The sequence below is a fragment of the Cnephaeus nilssonii genome (genome assembly GCF_951640355.1).
Source record: "Cnephaeus nilssonii genome assembly, chromosome: 1".
NCBI lineage: Eukaryota > Metazoa > Chordata > Mammalia > Chiroptera > Vespertilionidae > Cnephaeus > Cnephaeus nilssonii.
Genome location: NC_137072.1, coordinates 18,254,583 through 18,279,093, shown reverse-complemented (window position 1 = coordinate 18,279,093; position 24,511 = coordinate 18,254,583). Strand labels below are relative to the sequence as shown.

The window sequence follows — 24,511 nt, the reverse complement described above, 5'->3', positions numbered from 1 at the left end:
TCCATTTATATGAAACTAGAGGCCTGGTGAATGGATTCATGCACCGGTGGGGTCCCTCCGCCTGGCCTGCAGGGATCAGACTGAAACCGGTTCTCTGATATTCCCTGAGGGGTCCTGGATTGTGAGAGGGCAGTTCTTGGGTGATGCACCCCAGAATTGGGCTCCCTCCTCTCTGGTTCCTGGTATGTCACCCAAGAACCCACCTGCCAAGTCACTGCAGCTTGACAGCTCCTGCATTGAGTGTCTGTCCCCTGGTGGTCATTGCACATCACAGCTACTAGTTGGATGGTCTAATGGTTGGATGGTAGCTTAGGCTTTTATATATATAGATATCCATAATAGACAAATTTGTATAGATAGAAAATAGATTAGTGATTACCAGGGTCCAGGGGAAAGGAAGAATGGGAAGTGACTGCTGATGGGTATTAGGTTTCTTTTTAGGGTGATGAAAATGTTTAATAGTGGTTATTATTGTACAACTTTATAAATATACTAAACCCCCTGAATTTTATAAATCCACCATAAGATGATGAACTTTATGGTATGTAAATTATATTTATAAAAATATGCAAATAATCATGAAAGTTCAATTAAGAAAATGTCAGCAAGTTTTATAGGTTTGTATGAAAACAATAACTTTCTAGTTATCTTTAAGTTAGAGAAGATAAAGAAGAAAATATCCTATTCACATTCTTAAATGTAAACCTGAAATGCCATAGGAATAATCCTAAGAGATGATATGTGTTACCAAGATAAAACCCCTACAAAAATTTTGAGATTTGTAAGAAAAATTAAATAAATGGAAAGACACTTTGTATCACTGAATGGGAAGATCTGAGGTATGAATTCTCTGCCTGCAAGAACACAAGCTTGAAGCTGGGCTCATCTGTATCCTGAACACTCATTGTAACACAGTGCTTCATGTGCATTAAAGTGCTGAGTAAATATTTGTTGAATGGATAAGCCAACAACAACAACAAAAAAATCCCTAATATTCATCTTTAAAAATAAAGAAAGGCTAAGAGCATTTGCACAAAAATAAGAGCAAGAAAGCAAGATCACGGTATTATAATGTATCACCATAAAGCAATGTTTAAGAGTAAATCAGTAAATTAAGAGGACATGGTAGAGAGCCCAAAGCCAACTTTTATACCAGAAGATCTGACTATGTGGTAAAGAAAGCTTTTCAAAACAATGGGGTGAGGGAGCAGTGGCCAATTCAACAATGAAGAATTGGAAAATTAGGTATATATCTACAAAAATCACTTAGTGTCTCATCTCAATTTATAAGAATTTAATAAATTATAAAGCTAAATAAAAAATAAATAAAACAAAGAGAAATTATAGATTAATATTTAATTTATTTCAAGTTAGGGAATTGAAGATATCAAAGAGAAAATGTCAACTGATTGGATTACATATATATTTTAAACTTCTACATAACAAAACAAAAAAAACACAACAAAACATCAGTTGAGTCAAACAAACTGGAAAAATATGGATGTAGTGTATTTTATAGACCAGTGCTGTCCAATAGAAGTATAACTGAAGCTATTTGTAGTAATGTAAGCCCATATATGTAATTAAATTTTCTAATAATCATATTAAAATAAGAAGTAGATGACATTAAATGTAGTGATATATTTTATTTAATCCACTTTATTTGAAATATACCCATTCTAACATGTAATTAATATGCAAAATTATTAATAAGATACTTTCTATTCTTGGTCTGACTGATTCTTCAAAATCTGATTTGCATTTGGCACTTAAAACACATCTCAATTCAAACAGGTGCGCAATGGCCACCTTATCAAATGGCTACCATATAGAGTTAATAGAAATAAAAAAAGGCTAAAAATAATTTAAAGGAGAAGAAAGGCAATGGGGAAAAAAAACCACCTACGTTTTTAAATTTTTTTAATGTAACTAGCAATTAAAGCGGAAAAATATATGAAGCACTGTGGTCCAATTTTGTATTAATTCAAATAGAAAAAAATATTTATTAAAAATTATAATTGTCAATATTTTGAAATTTCCAGGCTCAAGTTCTGCTGGAAAGAGTGTAAGTTGGTACAGTCCACTGGAAATATTTGGTACTATGTGTCAAGAACTTTTTCAAAACTGAGTTATCTTATTTTTACAAATCTAAAAAAAAAATTGGGTATGCACAAAGATTTATCTGGAAGAATATTCATTCTTAAAATACTGATGAATAGGTAGAGCAAACATATGTATAATCATGATGTATGTAGAATATGCTCTAGTTGTCAGCAAGAAGATATAATATTTAGTCAGGCAGCCTGGAAGGTGACCTGAAAGTGGAAGGTTTTGAGATGATGTCAGTGGATGTGGAAGATTTTGGAATGTGGTAGAGAGAAAAACACAAAAAGAATATATCCAGCTCTTGTCTAGTCATAAGCAAAGGATGTTATGAAGCTGTGTCCCCTTTTTTACATTGTTATTGTCACAAATTAAAATTTTAAATATTATGTGCTCATCAGCATAGATTTATGCTTCTTGCTTTATATAGTTGTCTTTTAAATCTTATAGGAACAACCCAAAGTACATTAGTACTGACTTTCATATTTACTTCTAGTTACCTTTGTTGCAGAATTTACCAGGCAACTGGAAAACACACAACCGGTACTCAGAAGATTCGGGAAAAACCCTTTATTGCAGATGCATTAGTGCGGTGACTCAGGGGAGCCATTTTTCCCAAAGCCTGAGCACAGAATGCGGAGGTGCTCTCCCATTTATCCCCTTGGTTTCTTTGTCTCCCAAATATGGATCAGGCTTCTGGATATTTTGTGGGCTTTGCAGTCCCTCTGACAGTCATAAGGGGGGAAGGGAGATTATGACCAACCCAGGCTAGTTGGCGCCAGCAGTTAATCTTCTGTGGAGACTTTTTATGGCCCCTGCAGATAAACAGGTTCTTCAAGACTGGCTAGGACACAAGCGGAAAGGGGGGTTGGAGCTAGCAAGCATATGCATTGGAATGCAGGTGGCAGAGGTGGGGGGGTGCTCAGCTGCCTTCACACCTTTACCAATGTTCTTTTTTTTCTTTCTTTCTTTCGTGTGCCCTTGAATTACTGTCTAGTGTCCTTTCATTTTAGCCTGAAGGACTCCTTTTAGCATTTTTTTTGTAGGACAAGTCTACAATGACAAACTATTTCAACTTTGTTTATCTAGGATTCTTTTAATTTCTCCTTCATTTTTGAAACAGAATTTTGTCAGATATAGAATTCTTTATTGGCAGTTCTTTTTATTCTTTCAATGTTTTAAATATGTCATCCCACTGCCCTCTGGTTTCCATGGTTTCTTATGATAGATTAGTTCTTTTAAAAAAAAACACTTATGAATTGTTTATTTCTGGAATTTTCCACTTAATATGTAGTTCTCACTATTGCTGACAATGTCTTGTTCATGCTAGGTGGCTGCTTTTAAGATTTTTTCTTTGTCTTTAGCTCTCAATGGTATGATTATAATGTGTCTTATAATCTCTTTAAGTTTATCCTGCTTTGAGTTACTTGAGCTGCTTGGATGTATAGATTCATGTATGTCTTCAAATTCTGGATGTTTCAGCCATTATTTCCTGTGTGTTTTTTTTTCTCCTATCTTTCTTGAACTCCCATCATGTGTATCTCAATATTCTTAGTAGTTTATCACAGGTCCTTTAGGCTTTGTTCATTTTATTTTCTTTTTTGTTTCTCATATTGGATAATCTAAATTGGCCTATCTTCAAGTTCACTGTTTGTTTTCCCTTCTGCCTAGTCAAATCTCCTATTGAATCCCTTTAATGAATTTTTCATTTTAGTTATTGTACTTTTCAATTACAGAATTTCTGGGGTGTTTTGGTGTTCATTTGTTTTTAATAATTTCTATTTATTTGCCAGTATCCTCTATTTGGAGATATTTGAAAATAAATAGAATACCATCATTCTCTTGGTATACTTTAGTTTTTTGTGCATGGCTTTTTTAATTTTATTTAGCTCTTTGAGCATCTTTAAGACAGTTGATTTAAAATATTTGTCTAGTAACAGCGAAGATTACTCTACCCAACAAAGCTATCATTTAGAATTGAAGATCAGATAAAGAGCTTCACAGATAAGAAAAAGCAAAGTTCATCAACACAAAACCAGTATTATAATAAACTAGAGGCCCAATGCACGAAGATTCGTGCAAGAATGTGCCTTCCTTCCCCTGGCTGTCTGCACCGCCTTTGCTCTGGCCGGAGTCGCCTTTTCACTCTGACCCGGAGCCACCTTTCCGTCTTCCCACACTGCCCAGAGGCACGGAGCGGCTGGGGCAGGGTGGAACGCCTGCGTCATCGCCATGGCAACGATGCAAGCATCCCGCCCCGCCCCTGGCTGCTCGGCACATGTGTATGCAAATTAACCCTCCATCTTTGTTGGGTTAATTTGCATACTCACTCCTGATTGGCTGGTGGTCATCACAAAGGTACAGTCAATTTGCATCTTACTCTTTTATTAGTGTAGATGTTGAAGAGTGTTCTTTAAGAAGAGGAAGAAGAAGAAAAAAAAGATTAAAAAATGTGAACAATAAGATGGCAATAAATATATATCAATAATTGAATCTAAAAGTCCAAATAAACAAACAAGGAATCTAATGAACAAAATAAACTGATGAATAAAATAGAACCAGAGGCATAGAAACATGTTGCAAACTAAGAAATCTTAAAGGGAAATGGGGGCGGGAGGACAGAAGAGATTAACCAAAGAATTTATATGCATATATGAATTACCTACGGACACAGATAATAGGGTGGTGAAGTCCTGGGGCAGGAACAGGGTAGAGGGGGGCAGTGGGAGAAAAGGGGGACATCCATAATACTCTCAACAATAAAGATTAAAAAATAAAATAAAATAATAAAATAAAATCTTTGTCTAGTAAGTATAGTGCCTGGGCTTCCTCAGGCATATTTCCTATTAATTTCTTTTTTTCATGTGTATGAGCCATACACTTTTTTGCATGTCTAATTTAAAACAAACAAAAAATGGGACATATTATAATGTGGTAAATCTGGAATTAGACTCTCCATCTTCCCCAGGAGTTGTTTGTTGTAGCTGCTGTTGTTTGGTGACTTTTGTGAACTAATTCTGTATTATCTGTATTGTTTGTTACGTATAGTCACTGAAGTCTCTGTTCTGTTTTCTTAGTGCTTAGCTAGTGATTCAAAATAGATTTTCTTAAAGCCTGGAACAAAAATAACTTAAAATTTTCTTGCTTTGCACATGGATTGTGTGTTAGGGCATGACTTCACCAATCAGCCAAGCACTTTACAACTTTGCCTTAGGCTTTACTTCCTGCGTGTGCAGAGCCTCAGTTCAGTAAGAAATGAGTGCTTGGGGCCTTCTCATATCTTTTCTGAGTGTTTTCCAACATTCTAGTTATCCAAGATATATGGGATCTTTTCAAAGCCCTTATTTCCCAATACATCTTCACTCCCCAGCCTTTCTGCCTATTTTTTTTTTTAGGCTTTTGTTTGTCCCAACCATTATACTTTGCCCCAGGTGGTTCAACTACTCCATTTCCCTTTAAATTTTTTAGACAAATGACCCCCAGGTAGTTAACCTCAGCCCTGGGAGAGTTTCTAGTTGGATAAAATAAAGGCAGGCCCTTTGAACTAGTCCTGTAGGGAGCCAGTAGAGAGGTCAAAAGGAACAAATACAATTCTTGGAGTGTAAGGTCCATTATGTTTTCTAGTACTAGGTACCTAAAATGTGGGAGGTTATCTTCAAGGCCACCACTGAACTGGGGAGTGGGAGATAGGACCAGTGTAGGTTAAAATGCCATAAATCTCTGTTACTCAGATTCAGCTATTTTTTTCTTGGTTAAGTATCTTGCTGGGTTAAGCATAAAATATATAAGCTTTTAATTAGTTTTCACGGTTCCAAGAAAGTTGATGCTAGTAGTTTTTGCTAGTTTATTCGTTGCTTTTAAAGATGAACGAACTTTTGGAGATTTCTATTCCAACATTTTTGCTGACACCACTCCCCAAGAACTAGCTAATAGAAAGTTCTATTTTGGTAAGATATAATTGAAAAAAGCACTCAACTGAGAGAGAAAGATAAGAGTTTTGTAGTGGTTCTGCTACTCACTGACTGACTTTGGACAAATGACTCCCCTCATGGGACTCACATTTCTCTTCTATACATTAATGGGATCAGAAAGATAATCCCCAAAGTTTCTTCTAGCTCTAACCATAGAACGTTTGACTTGTGACACTTTTTTAAAAATTTATCCTTATTGTTGAAATCATTACAGATGCCCCCTACATTTTATTTTCCTCAATGACCCCCTCTACCCCACACCGACTTGCAACAGTCTTGCAACCCTCCTTGCTTTTTTCTTTTTTCATCATTCCTCCTTATTCCATTTACCTACAATCAAGGGAAAAGAAAGAAAGATCAATGTGAAATATGAGAGCTCCAGCAGGTAACTTAAATTGACAAAAATACCTATATTGGAGAAACTGAGTTGTGAGTTTTCTTTCTTATAATAGCAATAACTTAATATACTAACAATAATTTTGCTTTTTAAACTTACTATGTCTTCGACATCTTTCCATGTCAGTGCACAATTTGTATCATTCTTTTAGAACTTATATAAGTATTTGATTTTATATATGTATTATCATTTAAATCAGACCTCCCCCCCTAATATATATATATATATATATATATATATATATATATATATATATATACTCTGAATAATCTTAGTGAACTTCATATCTGATAAATGTCAAATTGATTCCTGTCTAGGTGACACCAATTCTTTTTAATATACATCCAATCTATCCAGTGACCAAGAAATAGCTTTAGTTTACTTTTGAAAATGAAATTTTGAGAAATTGATGAAATACTTAATAAACATGAGGACTTGTGACCTTTGAAAGCAAACTGACTCCAGCTTTTTTTGTGTGTAGTTTACTCTCAGGGTTCTTTTGTGTGGAATTGAGTTTCATCACAAGCATTGATTCTCTGAAATTTCTAGGAAGGCAGTAAAATTAATAGAAATTTGATTCTAATAGAGAACTTTAGAATTATTCCAATTAAATTAATAGGACAGGAGATGGGTGGCTTGAAGATGTATATGTGCATTCCTTTTTAGTAAATAAAAGAAATACAATATCACAAACAAATGCAAATATTCTGAAAATCAAACCTTTCTATTACTAGAGGCTTTAAATTTTGGTGTCAGCACAATAAAAACTCAAAAATGTATCTGATAGGTTAGAGCAGTTAGGCCATTGGAAAGGCATCTGCACCAATCTTAGGCCTGCTGGGAAAAACTGTTTAGGGTAGCAGTTCTCAACCTGTAGCCTTCTTCAGAATTGCCCTAACAGATTTGTTAAAATAAGATTTCTGGGCCCTACTCCTGCAGTTTCTGAATCAGTGTGTTTGGCTGGGACCCAAAAATTTGCATTTCTAACAAGTTTCTGGGTGATGTTGATACTACTGGTTTGGAAACCACTGGCCTAGAGCCGTGGTCGGCAAACTGCGGCTCACAAGCCACATGCGGCTCTTTGGCCCCTTGAGTGTGGCTCTTCCACAAAATACCAGGGCCTGGGCGAGTCTATTTTGAAGAAGTGGCATTAGAAGAAGTTTAAGTTTAAAAAATTTGGCTCTCAAAAGAAATTTCAATCGTTGTACTGTTGATATTTGGCTCTGTTGACTAATGAGTTTGCCGACCACTGGCCTAGAGCAAGCAACAGCTAAACTGAGTCATGAAGGAATAGATAGGAATTAGCTATAATTAGATGTTGTATGTGAGGAGAATGGTAATGAGGAAAGCTGGAGACAAAGGTTCAGATAGAGGACACCTGTGTGTCATCCAGAGGGACTGGCAGGACCTTGGAAGAGGAGAGTGATTAGAGATGAGGCTGCGGAGGCCTGGGGAACCAACTTTTAAGGGCCTTTTACCATTTCAAGGAGCTAGGATTTGAGTGGAGAGCCACTGAAGGACTGTAAGCAGGAGCAACATAATTTAGGAAGATCATTGTGGCATCACTGAAGAGTATGGATTGAAGGTGGGTGAGACTAATGAGACTGATTACTCAGGAAGCTACTACAGGAGCAGGTTGATGGCTAGGATCTGTGGCAGTGGCAGTTGAGATGGAACTAAACAGAAGGGTTTGAGAGATATTTAAGAGGTAGAAATTAAATTCTTCATTATTCTTTGAATATCTGGAATATGGAAGAGGGATAAATATCAATGTTCATTCTGAGATTTCTGCTTTGAGCAATTAGATAGTACCAGTCATTGAGACAGGTAACACTAGAGCAAAGTGGGTTAGAGGAGGTAGGAGGGGAGAGAGGGATGATTTTATTTTGGGACCTGTTGATTTTCAGTACGTATATAGATCTTGGACTCAGGAGAGTGATCTAACCTGAAGATACTCACCAGCATGTAGATAAATGAAATGGGAGTAGATGAGATTTCCAGGGTACAATGGGTAGAGCAAGAATAGAAGGTGGCTACATTCAGGAGATCATTGAGGTACACTGCCATTTAAGGGGAAGATTGAGGAAACAGAATCTGCAATAGAGACTTAAACTGTCAGAAGAGTAGGAAGAATATCAAGAATATGTGAAAAAAATCAAGCACATGGATGAAGCCATGCCAAAAGCTGGAGTGAGATTAAGTAAAATAATGAATATCAATATCAATTAGATACTGTATTTGAAGGAGGTAATTGATAACCTAAGTACAAGTTCTTACAGCGGAGTTGTATGAACTCAAACCAGACATGTGTATAAAGTGATAACTGAGACAGACAATATAGTGGCAGCCACTTCCTGGGTTGCCCCTTTTATGTTCATCCTTTCAACATAATTTCCATGAATTTATCTACTATTAATAATGAGAATTGAATATATACTTTAAATATGTCTTTTTATATTAAGTTCTGGGAATTTCTTGCAGTCTTCTTGTATATTACTGCTAGCCTTCAGAAACAGTGCAACCTTCTGAACAGATGGTAGCCTAAAAATCTATGAAAAAATAGTAGAAAAGTAATCTACATAAGAAGTTTAATGATTGTATTTTTATACAGCTGTATTTCATATAAATGCATGCCTAAGGATTTCATTTTTAGAACTTGGTTTCTAGGGAATGAGCCCATATAAACTAACAAGAATTCACTTTTTAAAGATATAGCAAAATTTTCTCATTTTACTTTAAGCCAATGCTAGAAAAATGCATCTTATTCCATTTTACAAAAACCAATATCCTGAAATACTTAGATCAAAGTGCGGTTGTGTTATTGTGTGTCCTAGTACTTGAAAGCCAGTAAAATCAATATAACAGGAAACTCATGAGGACTTTTGCTTTGTTTTTTCCAGTCTGGAAATGAGATTATGGGATCTATGACAATCTAGAATTCTCAGACTTTACAATAAATACCCAAAGAGTCATCTGAGAGACATAAAAATTTCTGATAATTTAGAAGTGGAATTTCTTGATTAAAAGTTACCAAGCTGGGATCACATAAATTTCCTCTGCAAAAGACAAACTCACATGGTTTAGACATCCTTTAAAGAATTTTAAAGAAAATTTTAAAGTCATTTTTAAAATCCACTATTAGTTGCCTTTAAGGTTTAGAGTTTCAATGTAGATAGTGAAAAATCTTCAAGTGTCAGAAAAATAAATGATTTTCCACATCTTGGCCATGGAAAAAGGATTCTTCTCTGAAGCATTGGTTCTTGCAGTAATTTGAAAAATCCTTAGGCGTTCCTGTGGGTTGAGGAAAAAACTTTTTTTCTTGCCAAAGGGTTCAACCCACTATCCCTCAATTACAACTTATAATTCTCTGCTTTTTCTTTGTTATGTGATTTCCCTTCAACTAGAATCTCTTTTTGTCTTCTCTACTTTCCTCCATTTTTATTCATTGATATCTATCGAGGCCCAGATAAATACCATCTACTCTATTCGTTTACTAAACTTAGTAGCTACATACAACATATAGGGCTGTTTTATATGGTAGGTATTTGCACACTTATTTCTAGTTAAATTGTTAGCTTTTGAAGATAAGAACCATAACTTATGCCTCTCAGTCTAGCATGATAACTAGCATATGGTTGTTACTATATAAATGTTTGTTCATTATAATTATATTTCACATTGAGTCAAGGTAGAATGTGAAACAATTATTTTTCTGCCCTCGCCAAAATATTGAAGGTCAAAAAAATGGGTCAGAATCCCTCTTTTGAGATCCTAGTCATTCAACACTTAGAATTCATCCAGGTACAACCAGAAATAATTATGTGTGCATAGTGGCTACACGGCCTTAGCCAGATTGGCTCAGTAGATAGAGCATCAGCCTGTGGACCAAAGGGTCCCAGGTTTGATTCCGGTCAAGGGCATGGACCTCTGTTGCAGGCTCCTTCCAGGCCCAGGCCCTGGTCAGGGTGCGTGCAGGAGGCAACCAATCAATGTGTTTCTTTCACATTGATATTTCTTTCTGTCTTTCCCTCTCTCTTCCACTCTTTCTAAAAATCAATGGGAAAATATCCTCTGGTGAAGATTTTTAAACACATACACACACATAGTGGCTGCACGTTTCTCCTACATAAAATAAGATTGGCATTGGCAAATATTAATTTTCCAAGAATTTTCTCTCATTGCTAAGATAGAGTTCTGTGAATCTTTTGATTTGCTGATAATAGAAGCCTTTTTATGGGATTAGTAACTGGTCAATTAACTGTTAACATTTGAAGAAGAAAGATATTAAAGAAGTGTATAGACACTGTAATTTAAAACTCACAATCATTCACCAATATTTTTTAAATAAGATCTCTTCTTTGACTCTGGGTCTGATGTTTGGAAAACATTATTCTCTTTCTAGGATAAATCACCACATTGCATTATTTACTGTTCACACTGTTGGTTCTTTAAGTAGTAGGGAAACTCTAAAGAGCTGTTTTGAGGTCATTTGAAGAATAACCTCTTTCTGGTTTTGATGTTTATTGACCACCCCAATATATTAAAACTTCCTCACTTTTCTCTAAGTTAACAGGTCATTTTAGTGACTCAGCTTTATGGAATCTTATCAAAGTATTCAAAATAGATTGTATACAAATAAGTCTCCTTTTCTTTAACAGTCTTGTATAATTATTTTATTCATGATTTAGTTAAATTAAATACAATGATAACAATGGGTATAGTTTAAGGACAAATACAACTAATTCTAAGGAAGTAGCAATTGCACTGGTTGGAGCAGAGGTGTTTGAGACATATTAGAAAGAGAGGTAGCACTTCAGCCGCCCGTGCTGGCCTGGTCAGGGAATGAAGAATAATTGTTAATCTAGTGAGCTAGTTAAGTGGGGAGTAGTTAATGAGATCTTCTGTTGTATTCTTATTTGATACTAATACCTTTATGCCATTATTCCACAGAAAAATTGAGGATGCTTTTTATTTAGATACTAGAGGCCTGATGCACAAAGATTCATGCAAGAATGGGCCTTCCTTCCCCTGGCTGCTGGCACTGCCTTCGCTCCAGCCCACAGCCTTTCTGCCTTTGCTCCAGCCCAGAGCAGCCTTTCCACCTTCCCACACTGCCCAGAGGCTTGGAGTGGCTGGGGAGGTGCGGGACACCTGCATCATCACCATGGCGACGATGCAGATGTCCCACCCCGCCCCTGGCCGCTTGGCACCTGCTTATGCAAATTAATCCACCATCTTTGTTTGGATTAATTTGCATACTCACTCCTGATTGGCTAGTGGGTGTCGCGAAGGTACTCTCAATTTGCATCTTTCACTTTTATTAGTGTAGATAACTTCATCCTGAGTGTTAGCTGAAGGAAAATGGAGTTAAAGATATAGGAAATGAAGGGGAAAGATTAAAAAAAGAATCTTCTAGAAAATAACTATCTTTACTGGATGTATTGTATTAATTCAGAAAGAGCTACCAAGGTCTATATGTAGAGAGAAATAGCATAATACATCTAGACTATTTCAGGTACATTTGTCTCATTTCTAAATTTATAATGATGTTTTTATGAAGAATTCATATGAACACTTCACAAAAAATGTTGAAAGAATGAGATGGAATAGGGAATAGAAAAGTTTGGGAAATGAATTTATTTTTGCTTTAAGGGAATTGATTATAGACACCCTCATGGTATCATAAATCACTCATAGTGGTTCATTCAAGTAAATTTTATAATACAAAATATCAGAATGAGAGTGGGAGTTAAAATCAGCTAAGAATATTCTGGAAGTGAAATTAAAATAAGGTTATAGAAGGTTAGATTTTGTCTTCACACAATCTTTAGAGATGGAACAGTTCTTAGATATTATCTAATTCATCTCAATCCTATTTATTTGAGTCATATATATAAGAAAACAACCCAAAATTTAAAAAATCACCTTTCTTTTAGGCCATCCAAATCCCCTTACTTAATGCAGTGATCTTATTGAATTACCCTAGTATTTTAAATATCCCATCATTGTTTTCATACTTATTTCATTTTTATTTTGGGTAATGTGATCAGACGGCTATAGAGGGGCATCATATAAAATTATTTTTTAAAAATACATTATAATGTTTTATAGTAAAATTATAAATGGTACAGTAAAAATATTATAAAGAAAACAAGATATTATAAAATCCAACTACTTATGTTCAGGATTATTTTTTGATCCCTCAGAAACCCTGTTTGAGCAATGTTGCCTTTCTACCGCTCTTTCTACACTCCTGATAATATTTCTTAAAATATTAAGACATATTCAAAAGAATTTCATTCTAGACAAATCTATTTAATCACTGGTCCCTAATGTAGACTATTTTTTTCTGCTGTTGAAAGGTAAAGTAGAATGAAACTGAGTGAAAATAAAAGTAATACTGTTTCTGGTTTTCTACTCTGCCTCAGTAGATTTTGATGGGTTTAAACTTCACCGAGAAAAATAACATATTTTAGAATTGTACTCATTTTTAGTTTCCCCTTAACATTTTGATGTCTTGCTTTTCTAGGGTTTTGAAAGTGTTTCTTTCACGAACAGCCCAACGGATTCCATATATGACTGGTGGACGGGTTATGAGAATGCTGGCGGTAATACTCCTGGTAGTATTTTGGTTTCTTATTGGCTGGACTTCATCTGTTTGCCAGAAATTGGAGAGGCAGATTTCACTTATTGGCCAAGGGCAAACATCTGATCACCTCATCTTCAATATGTGCCTCACTGAGCGCTGGGATTACATGACAGCAATTGGTATGTGGTCTCTTGTTTTGTGTGATTATCTTGTCCTTTTTTCTAGTAGCATTAAAATAGACTTCTTTAGAAACCTCATGAAACCCTTTCACAAAACCTAAAGGAATTTTACCTAATATGGTTTTGGTAAAACAATATTATGAAAAGGACAATAATTATATATGGAATGAAAATGTTTTCTGAATGTTTCCATTCTTTTTCAAAGGTATGTAACTTTGTTGTGAAAATGTAGTCAAGTAAATCAGGAAGGAGGTATGCAGTTAATAAAGGCAACCTTTTTGCATAGAAAGACTGCTTTCCATTTTATCAATGTGTTCCCATTTGATTAACAGTAGCCATTCTCTTGAGTTATTTCTTTGGTTGGGAGAAAAAAGAAAACATGCTGGTATTTTTTTGAATAGTTTGGTCCTATGATATATCAAAGTTGGTGTTGAGGGTACACTTTGTGTAGAGATTTTTCTCTGCAAAATCTCTAATAAATCTATCTTTTCTCTGAATATAATTTATTAGGAAATATTTGGAGTTCCAGTATTACACAAAAACAAAGCCAGGATATGTGGAGGTAGCAAGAGTTATTTGAATGAGAAACTGGATATCTTGGAATAATAACATAATGGCTTGGGCCAAAAACATAGATTATTTTTCTGACATCTCAGTTTTTTTAAAAATCCATAGAATTTTTGTGTTAATATTAGACTTTAAGCTAATAGTGAAATAGTATTTCAATAAAGAAAAACAGAGTTTGGACCAGAACCCAGGACTCTTCATAAAAGAGAAGTTCTTTGACCCATGGTTGATATTCATTCAGATTATTGTAAGGAAGTGTAGAGAACATTCCCTTTGATAGGAATAGTGGTGGCGGTGGTTGAGAAGTATATGAAACATGAAGAAAACGCCTAACAAAAGAATATGATTATGTTGGAATACATTGTGAATAATGATGGATGGTTAAGTTTGTTTTGAGTCTTGGAAAACCTGTAATAGGAATTCAGAGAACCAGGTATGCGAGGTGATAAATTAGGAAGTTCAAACTAGATTGCTTTTGAAGATATATATTTTTAAATGAAATGTACCAAATTTGGGGATTTTGGAGTTGGGATCATTAGAATGGAGAAAGGCTTAGAGCAATGTTTCTCAAAGTTTGGTCTCAGAACCAGCAGCAGCCACATCATCACCTGGGAATTTGCTAGAAATGCAAATTCTTGGGCCAGTGTCCAGACTTCTTCTTTAAGACACTCTGGGGTAGTGGCTCCTAACAACGAGTATAACAGGTCCTCCAGGTGATTTTGATGTTACTCTAAAGTATAGAACTACTGACTCAGAAGAAGTAATCAGATTAACTTAATAGAACATAAGGGTCACTCCATTTGTGCTCTCAGCATTTCATAATATTCTTTCTTGTTCCCTGATCAACCACTAGGACAGTCTTCAGAATGATTATTTCAAGTCTTATGTTGTGTCCTGTTTTCATACCTCCAGTTAGGAGTGTCTTTCAGTTCTTGACTACATATCTATAATTCTTCCAGTATTCCTACCCAGGCTTATTTTTTTCTCTCTCTCATATTATCTAAGCTAGCTCCTGTGCCATATGCATCCAACATTGACACACACACCCCTCCGCAACTCCAGTGACCTCTCTCATTTTATATGACTCTTTGTCATCTGAAACTCCCCTACCTCCCAAATCACTCATTGAAGAATTCCATCTGACCACAACTTTCTCTCCTAGCTTATTTACCTACTCCCTCTGCAACAGCTCTTTAGTGTCAGGGGCTATTTTTATTGTACTTTACTGCCATTAAATTCTGCCTTCCTCCAGAGAGAAAGCTTACCAGGTACCAATTTTTTTCCACTACTCAGGAGGAAAATATGAAAAAAGTATGTATTTTTCAATATTTCTGGATAATGCCAGGGAAAGGGAACATAGAGAGCAAGGAGGACCCTAAACTCACTTTCCTGGAGACCCTGAGGCAAATAGTACAAGAGAGGATGATGATCCATAGTTTGAGAGGGCCACAAGGGATACAGTTCCTTGGACAATAATGAGGTCTCAGTTAATGTAAGGGGGCAGAGAGAAGCTAAGAGAAGAGATTGATTATGATGGGAAGATCATGGCTTTAGGAATGAGATGTAAGTAGCAAGACTTGTGAAACGAAATTAATTGAAGTAATACTCCCAAAGGTGTATAATATTAGCATATATTAGAAAATAAATGACTAGTAATACAGTACAGAGAACAAAAGGTGAGAGGAATTTAAATGTTGGGGATGGTGTTTTCCTTCTCTCCTAGTCATTGTTTTTGTCCTATAAATTACAGGAACACCTTAGTTTCAATAATATGTTTTTCTTGCAGTGATAAAATTCTCTAAAAAAAAATATCAAGACATGATTTATCTAGTTGTCTGTGTGGTGGTTGCCAGAGGAGCAGGGGGAGAGGTAGAAAGGGTAACAGAGGGCTAAATGGTGATGGAATGAGATTTGACTTTGCATAGTAAACATACAATACAATATGCAGATGATGTATTGTGTAATTGTATACCTGAAACATATAATTTTATTAACCAACTAGAGGCCTGGTGCACAAAATTCATGCACAGGGGTGAGGGGGTTACCTCAGCCCAACTTGCACCCTCTCCAATCTGGGACATCCCTCTCATAATCCAAGACTGCTGGCTCCTAACCACTCGCCTGCCTGGCTGCCTGATTGCCCCTAACCACGTTGCCTGCCAGCCTGATAGCCCCCTAACCACTCCCCTGCCAGCCTGATTGACACCTAACTGCTCCCCTGCCAGCCCGATCACCCCTAACTGCCCTCCCCTGCAGGCCTGGTCACCCCAAACTGCCCTCCCCTGCCGGCCATCTTGTGACAATGTGGGGGCGGCCATCTTTTGACAACATGGGGGTAGCCATCTTGTGATGATGTGGGGGCAGCCATCTTGTGGTGGCCATCTTGTGACGACATGGGGGTGGCCATCTTGTGATGCAAGGGCATGAGGGTCAATTTGCATATTACCTCTTTATTATATAGGATGTCATCCCAATAAATTCAATAAATTAACTAAAATTTAAAATAACTAAATGCTGTTGTAAAGTAAATTTATCAATATGCTTTATATTTACAAAATTAAAAGCAAGACAATAACTTTTTACTAGCTATTTGTCTTTGAATTAAAATTAAAATCTTCCTATTTTAAAAAAGACATATTATTTAACAATAGGAACAGGTATTTGAAATTAGGACTGTCTTGAAAAATCAGACATATGGTTGCTGTAATTTTTTAAAACTGCCTTACAGCAATTTCATTTATCTTTCAGCATGTGGCATTTGATATTCTGTATTTAATCACTCTTTAATGTTTTCTAATGGGTAGCATATGCCTCTTTGCAGTTCTCTTTATATATTTCTATAAGTAGCATGTTTACCACGAGATTTTTTATAGTCTGGTTCTTATTCAAGAATAAATTCATATATCTTCAGTCAGCCAAAAAGCAACCTGTACTGAAAGCTAAATTATTCCCTGTCACCTAAATGGAAATGTTTCTGTGTAGGGGAGAGGCTGTGCAGAGGGAGGAGGTAGGTTTATCTTGAGATTGTGGGATTTTTATTTTTTTTTTGTCAAGAAGCTTTGTATGTTTACATTTGTGTCAGAAGTCAATCTATAAAAAAAGGAAGAGTGAATATTATTGTCACTAATTTCATTTTAATGGTAAAAGTGTATGTTCATATTTGGGGAGGTGATTTTGAGCAAATCATATAAACTAAATTGGCAAGCCTCATATATATTGATATGCATGCATTCTGGGTCAGCTATACCTGTCAAAAACTATTGATACAAGATAAAGAACTATTTGAAAGAATGCAATACTAGTTTTTCCACTTAAATATTACTCGAGTTAGAAATATGGGTAATATTTTTAAAAAATGAGTCCATTCTATTTTTGCTTACTTCTCCAAACCTGCTCAAATAGTGCTTTTCTTACCATAAGTGCTAATGAAGAAACAGCTTGGAAAAATCTCTGTGTCTCTATGAACTTCAGTTTCTCCTTTAAAGAAATATTTGAGAACATAAAAAGGGAATAAAAATGACTTTCAGAATTCCATTGTCATTTATGTGTATCTATAATTTTTAATATTTATTGTTTGTCCTATGTAAAAAAAAAAAGTGAGGTGAGATTTAATAGAAAATAAACAGACATATAAACATTGCAACTATGGAAGACAGATGAATATTGGACAATGTGAGAAGTGTTTTACAGTAGTCTCGTGGTTTTATACTGGTTTTCCTTTATCTGGTGGAAAGAGAATTTTAAAATTTGAATGTTCAGAATATTTCTAGATTGGACTATAATTCCTATAGAGACTTAACTGTCATACACTATTCATTATATAACTCAGCACTTTGAATTTTTCTGAGTATGTTTAATTTATTATTTTTAGCTCACTGAAGGCAAAAGAAAGAATTCTTACATCTGCTCAGCCTCTTTTCTCGCTCAACCCAGTTACTGTGCTCCTTAGCAATATTGACCAAATTGTTCACACTGTGTTCCTGACACCTAACAAAGTGTCTGTTACTTGTAGGCTCTTGATAAGTATTTGCTAAAAGAATATAAAATGAGCTCAACTCCCTTTATCTTGTGTATTTTCTATGCTCAGAATGAGACCAGTGTAAGGAAACATGTTAAGTCTAAAAATCCAGGAGTAACACAATTATCACTAATTTCATTTTAATGGTAAAAGTGTATGTTAATACTTGGGGAGGGGTTTTTTTGAGCAAGTTATATAAACTAAATTTATCCTCAGCTCTTTAAAAAAATACATTTTATTGATTTTCTTACAGAGAGGAAGGGAGAGGAATAGAGAGTTTGAAACATTGATGAGAGAGAAACATCAATCAATTGCCTCCTGCACACCCCCTCCTGGGGATGTGCCTGTAACCAAGGTACATGCCCTTGACCGGAATCAAACCTGGGACCCTTGAGTCCACAGGCCAACACTCTATCCACTGAGCCAAACCAGTTAGGGCTATCCTCAGCTGTTTTATGAAAGTTTACCTCCAACTTGTCCAATAGTCAAAATAAGAGACTGATACCAATTTGGTATGGCAAATCAGAATTATCATTTTTTAAATATTTTATAATGCATTTATAAATATTAAAGTAGAATAAAACTGATTTGCTTTTTTATATATCAAATTTGCCTTTATTATTATTATTATTAGTAGTAGTAGTAGTAGTAGTAGTAATATTTTAATCCTCACCTGAGGAGTGAGGATATTTCTTTTATTTTTAATTAAATCTTTATTGTTTAAAGTATTACATAACACTTTTGACCCCTTCTAGCCTATCCCCAACTCCTGCCCCAGGCCTTCACCACCCTATTGTCTGTGTCCATGGGTTATGCATATATACATACAGGTTCTTTGACTGATTTGCTTATGATAAAAAAAAAACAACAACATTTTTTAACCATTCTCCTAGAGCTATGTAAAGAGTAAAGAGGTTGATTCTAAGAAACATTGTCCTAATTAACAGAGAAAGCAAATAAATATCCCAAGTCATACTCATTTTGAAAATTACCGGTTGTAGAATTACCAATGTTGTTTGTTTGTTTGTTTGTTTGTTTGTTTGTTTGTTTCTAAATCAAGTTACCCTAGTTGGTAAGTTGGTAATCATTTGTCCATATTCAGGATATTTTAAAATATAATTAAAATTTGTCATATTAAAAAAGGTAAAACAATTGGCTGGTACAAATGGATAAATGAGTAAAATTATCTTCTCATGCATGAATTAACCTTTATAATTTCACCCCTAGATTCAAGAAGACCACATCCCCACACCTAGATTTAGAGTTGACATCAGGGTACCTAAGTATAGGGCTTCCACATTTGGAATACAGAAATTTAGTAGTAGCCATGGTGATACAGTAGAATTTATTCTTTAGTATATTGAGTTGGTTAGCAGTCAATTTCTGACTACTCATTCAGAACATAATCTGAACTTACTGTCCAGTGAGCAAGATACATTAAAATAAGTGGACAAATTCTTAACTTACAGGAAACAACAAGGCTGCAGAAAAATTAGTGATAGGTGGTGACATCAGGGACATTTAGGACTTCATTCTAAGTCTACCATGGCTAAATCTCTGTGTCCAACTTCAGTGTAGATTTAGGCAAGCACTGAAATGCTTCCTCCGTTTCTTCCAGAAGTTATGTGATGATATTCTGATATGATAGAAAAGGGATATAAATGAGAATAAAGCTATTTTGCTGCTTTCTCTAACCTAGCACAATAATTTATACAAAACTTCTATCTAGGTTTCCATTTCTTTCCTTTATCTTCTATTAGCCACTATATCTTTCTACGTCACTGATTTGGCTAACTCTTCTTGACTGCATTTAGATGATCTAAAGACTAGTCCCTGACAAGGACTCTTTTATAAATTAGTATTTCCCTTCATCGTTTTGTACTTGTGAAAAGTTCACCAATACATGAGGTATTTGTAGTTTTGGAAACTCTGCAGAGCTCAACACCCCTTGCTATATATTTTATTCACTAAGTTTGAAAGAAAGACAAAAATAAATCTAAGCAATAATTATACAGGTATGATAGGCTTGTTTTCACATTCCATTTAGGAATTTTAAAATATTTATCACTTTCAGGATATAACAACATTGATTACCACACTGTTCAAAAGCACTAATTCATTTCTATGAATTTTACATGGGATATTTTTACTAGATAAAATAATCTTATATAATAAAAACCTAATATGCAAATTAACCTAAAGGTGGAATGATCGGACCGGTCACTATGACGCGCACTGACCACCAGGGTGCAGACGCTCAATGCAGGAGCTGCCCCCTGGTGGTCAGTGAGCTCCCACAGGGGGAGCGCCACTCATCCAGAAGCTGGGCTCACGGCTGGTGAACACAGGGGTGGTGGCGGGAGCCTCTCCCGCCTCCGCTGCAGGTGGATGGTAAGGAGTGAGGGGTCTTAGACTGCAAGAGCCCTGGACTGTGAGAGAGATGTCTAACTGCCAGCAGGCAGACATCCCCCAAGGGGTTCCTGACTGCAAGAGGACGTAGGCTGGGCTGAGGGACTCCCCCCCGCAGTGCACGATTTTCATGGACCAGGCCTCCAGTATCTTTATATTTCTCTTTTTTGTTGACATGCTCTCCTTGTTTATTCTCCTCCTTCCTGTTAAAATATTTTAAACACACAAAACAGACTATGTTTAGTACCTTAATTAGTAATATGTAAGTGTTTAGAAGAAACTGAGAATACAGTAACTCTTTTACTGAGTTATATAGGGAAATTTTAAAATAACAATTGTTTCTAAGGATATAAATACTTAATTACCCTAGAACAGTGGTTGGCAAACTCATTAGTCAACAGAGCCAAATATCAACAGTACAACAATTGAAATTTCTTTTGAGAGCCAAATTTTTTAAACTTAAACGTCTTCTAACGCCACTTCTTCAAAATAGACTCGCCCAGGCCGTGGTATTTTGTGGAAGAGCCACACTCAAGAGGCCAAAGAGCTGCATGTGGCTCGCGAGCCGCAGTTTGCCGACCACGGCCCTAGAAGATTAGGCCATGTTATGACAGGTGAAATGCAATATAAGCACCATTTAATGAGTATTGGAGAAAATAGATTTATAATTCCTCTCCAGCTGACTTAGTTTAATGTTCATTATTCTAATGTACCACATGCCTTAATCCATGCTGCATCACTTGTTCCCATTTTAAAATCTGTTTTTAATTTTTAATTGAAGGATTAAAGACTTGACTTGGGCTATAGCACTATAAATACACACTTTTTGAAGGTCTTGCTTCAGTTTTTAGAAAGAGTGAAGTGGGGGTTGTTTTCTTGTTTATGTATATACCTCCCTCTTCCAAAAATAATTTACTTCTTTGAAGAGTATCTATATAATGCTAAAAGACAGAGGATAAATTAATTTGTATCTTAATTTTATACTCTAGTGCCAGTTTTCCCTTTTGGAAGTTCAAAAAATGTGGTAATAAATGTGGAGATTGTCTTGGGAAAACATGTGAGGAACATGGAGCAAGAGAAATTGAGATGTCTGTGGTGACTCCCATTTCTTCTAAGGAGATTTCATCTCCCCTAAGAAACTCTGGGATTTTAAAAGGGGGAGACATCTAGAAGAAAAAAAAAAAAGCTCTCTTTTGTTACTTGAACAACTCAGTTGTCAAGAAGATTTTGAGAGATCTTTTCCTGTATTAAAAGGACTCTCACTCATAGAGACCTTATGGCCAACAGAACAGCAGATTTGTAATGACTACATGAATCCTTACTCAGTGGTCAGATAATGTCCCAAGCCAAGCCTAACTCAGCAAAATTGTCTCCAAGAATTTATAAGCTAAAATTTAACAAGAAAGTTAAAATGGTCCTACCTTCCTAAAGAGAAAATGACACTATAAGTATAAAACCAAGGTATAAAATAAATCAATTTATTCTTTCTCTTTGCTCTTTAGCATCATACAAATAACTATACCTCAAGGAAGTAAAATATTTTCCACAGAGGCGGAATATAATTAAACAAAAATATAACACTCCCTCCCGCCCCCCCCTCCCCCCCCCCCCCCCCCCCCCCGCCAAACACACACACACTACAATTATTCTAAAGGTTCAAAAATAATGTCTAGGTTTCTAGTAATGGAGCCCAAGTTGAGATGAGTTGTGTCAATGCTGACAGCCATTCATAACAGGTCCAAATTTTAAAGTACATTTTAAAAGTGTTAACAAATAATTTCAATCCCAACCCGTCCCCAAACAATACGCATGCAAACAGCAGGGAGCGGGGGTGGGAGAAACATCACTAGAAGACATAGCATGCTGCCCTGGCATTGACCCCATGACCCCCTAAGAGGTCTCTAATCTTATGCTTTGTGAACTCTGCTCACATTCATGAACTTTCATGTAGGTCCATAGCTCTGAAGTGTCTGGGCTACACTAAATTTCTGTCACCCCACATCAAACTTTAAAAATCTTAAGTGTATTTACCAGAGAGAGAATCAAGTATACTTTCTCTTAGTTTCCCATCTAAGATGCTGAGGAGATTTTGCAGAACTTGACCCACGTTCTCGAGATGTGTGAAAAGAAGCAATAAAGAAAAGCCAGCATGCAAATGTGTGACCATTCATGGCAATTCTTACTTTTAGTCAGCAGAGCCAAATATCAACAGTACAACATTGGGCTATAGCGCTATAAATACACACTTTTCGGACCTGTTATGAATGGCTGTACTTAGCAGTGAGTGGGTAAGAGAATAATCAAGTCACTATATGATCTGTAGAGTTCTTGTGACTAACAGTATTATTTCTTAATATTACCACACAGTATCTTTGACCCCACCTTGAAATTTCAGCATTTGGAATTTGGCCCCAGCCTTTCTAAGGAGTCAAAATTTCTACAACAAAACCTTCATAAATGTAGATAATACACAAAACACATTTAGCACAGTGCCTGGCATGTTCAACAGATGTCATCTACCAGGTCAGATTGAGAGGACAAAAAGCACTTCCAAGTAAAACTCCTTTAATGACCTGGCATTGTAATTCACATATTAGTTGTTAAAAATACAAACGATTATTGCTTGAAAAAAAATATTTGTTTTCTTCAATAGGATAAAAATACTTCCAATGATTTTATTTATACCTTTGTTAATAGCACTCAAGAAAATGTCAGCCCATGGAGGTATTTTGAGAACAATGGTCAGGGACCAAGGAGACCTGGGTCCCAGCCCTGCTCTGCTGCCTACACAGTGCGCTCAGCTAGGATGGAACAAAGTTCTCTTCATGCGTGTCCCAGCGCCCAGCTCTGCCCACCCCTGGGTCTCACTGCTCCCAGACATTCTGCCCTCCATTATCCTGGTTGTGAAATATGTTGCAACACCCACCTTATGCTTCTCTATCCCACGCTGAATAAACTGATTTCATGACAAGCAGAATAACAGCAACTCACCATCACCCCCTTTGTGGCCATATACATACTCAGAACTATACCCCAAGAGTGTATGGTCTAATAAAGCCACTTTCAAGCTTAAAATTCTTTCAGAAGTTATCATTCTCATTGTTTTAATCATTCTATCTCTCATAGTTGTCATTATAACCAAAGAAAAGGCAAGTAAGCCTCCAAAACACCAAGGCTTCTTGTGTGCCAGCTGAGTCCTAGAACACTGGACTTTGAGCTGTTTGGAAGCCTTATTGAAATTGTTTGATTTAATAGTCAATGATAACTTGGCACTGCCCACTATATTATTACAATAAAAGCATAACATAAAAGAACGTTAAAGAAACACTTAGAAATCAAAAACCGAAAGCGTCTTCACTTATGTATTTATTTAGGGCAGTGGTTCTCAACCTTTCTAATGCTGCGACCCTTTAATACAGTTCCTCATGTTGTGGTGACCCCCAACCATAAAATTATTTTCATTGCTACTTCATAACTGTAATTTTGCTACTGTTATGAATCGTAATGTAAATATCTGTGTTTTCCGATGGTCTTAGGCTCCACAGCAGCGGTTCTCAACTGCGACCCACAGGTTGAGAACCGCTAGCAGGGTCGCCTAAGACCATCGGAAAACACAGATATTTACATTACGATCTATAACAGTAGCAAAATTATACCCACAGGTTGAGAACTGCTGCTGTAGAGCCTAAGACCATCGGAAAACACATATTTACATTATGATTCATAACAGTAGCAAAATTACAGTTATGAAGTAGAATGAAAATAATTTTATGGTTGGGGGTCACCACAACATGCGGAACTGTATTAAAGGGTCGTGGCATTAGAAAGGTTGAGAACCACTGATTTAGGGCATGTAACAATAATTTTCAAAGGGGCTAAGAAAGGTAAAATGTTATTAACACAAAATGTTTTTGTAGCGTGGCAAAGCAAGGCACTACAGCATGAGAGACGTTTGTACTTTGAAGTTGTTTTTCCCTCCGCCCACGTAGGTGGTCTTAGATCCCAGAGCAGAGTCATCTTCAGGGTCAAAGAACTGATATTCCTTCTCTCTTCTTTGCTTGACCCTTTTGAAAGACAACTTGAGATTACTTTCATTATAGTACATTAATTCATTAAAGGTTATGGTAGTTAACTTTTAAACTGAGTGTTATCCTTTATAGATTAAAAATTAAAAAAAAAACACACATCAGTTTTCTGAGAGTCTTATTTGGTTCTTTAAATATAAATGCAATTCCCTTTTTAACTGTACTTGAGCCTTCCATCAAAATAATTTAACAC

The 24,511-nt window shown here is 35.9% G+C and overlaps 1 protein-coding gene across 1 annotated transcript in view; it reads left to right on the top strand.

The window, feature by feature from the left end:
* The window catches only part of GPR158 (G protein-coupled receptor 158), a gene marked incomplete at both ends in the record, with an annotated part of 416,922 nt that overhangs the window by 371,480 nt on the left and 20,931 nt on the right, over nt 1-24,511 (top strand). Inside the window, one exon of the mRNA XM_079773765.1 lies at nt 13,001-13,239. Coding sequence (XP_079629891.1) covers nt 13,001-13,239 — 239 coding nt within the window. The remainder of the gene's footprint in view (nt 1-13,000; nt 13,240-24,511) is intronic.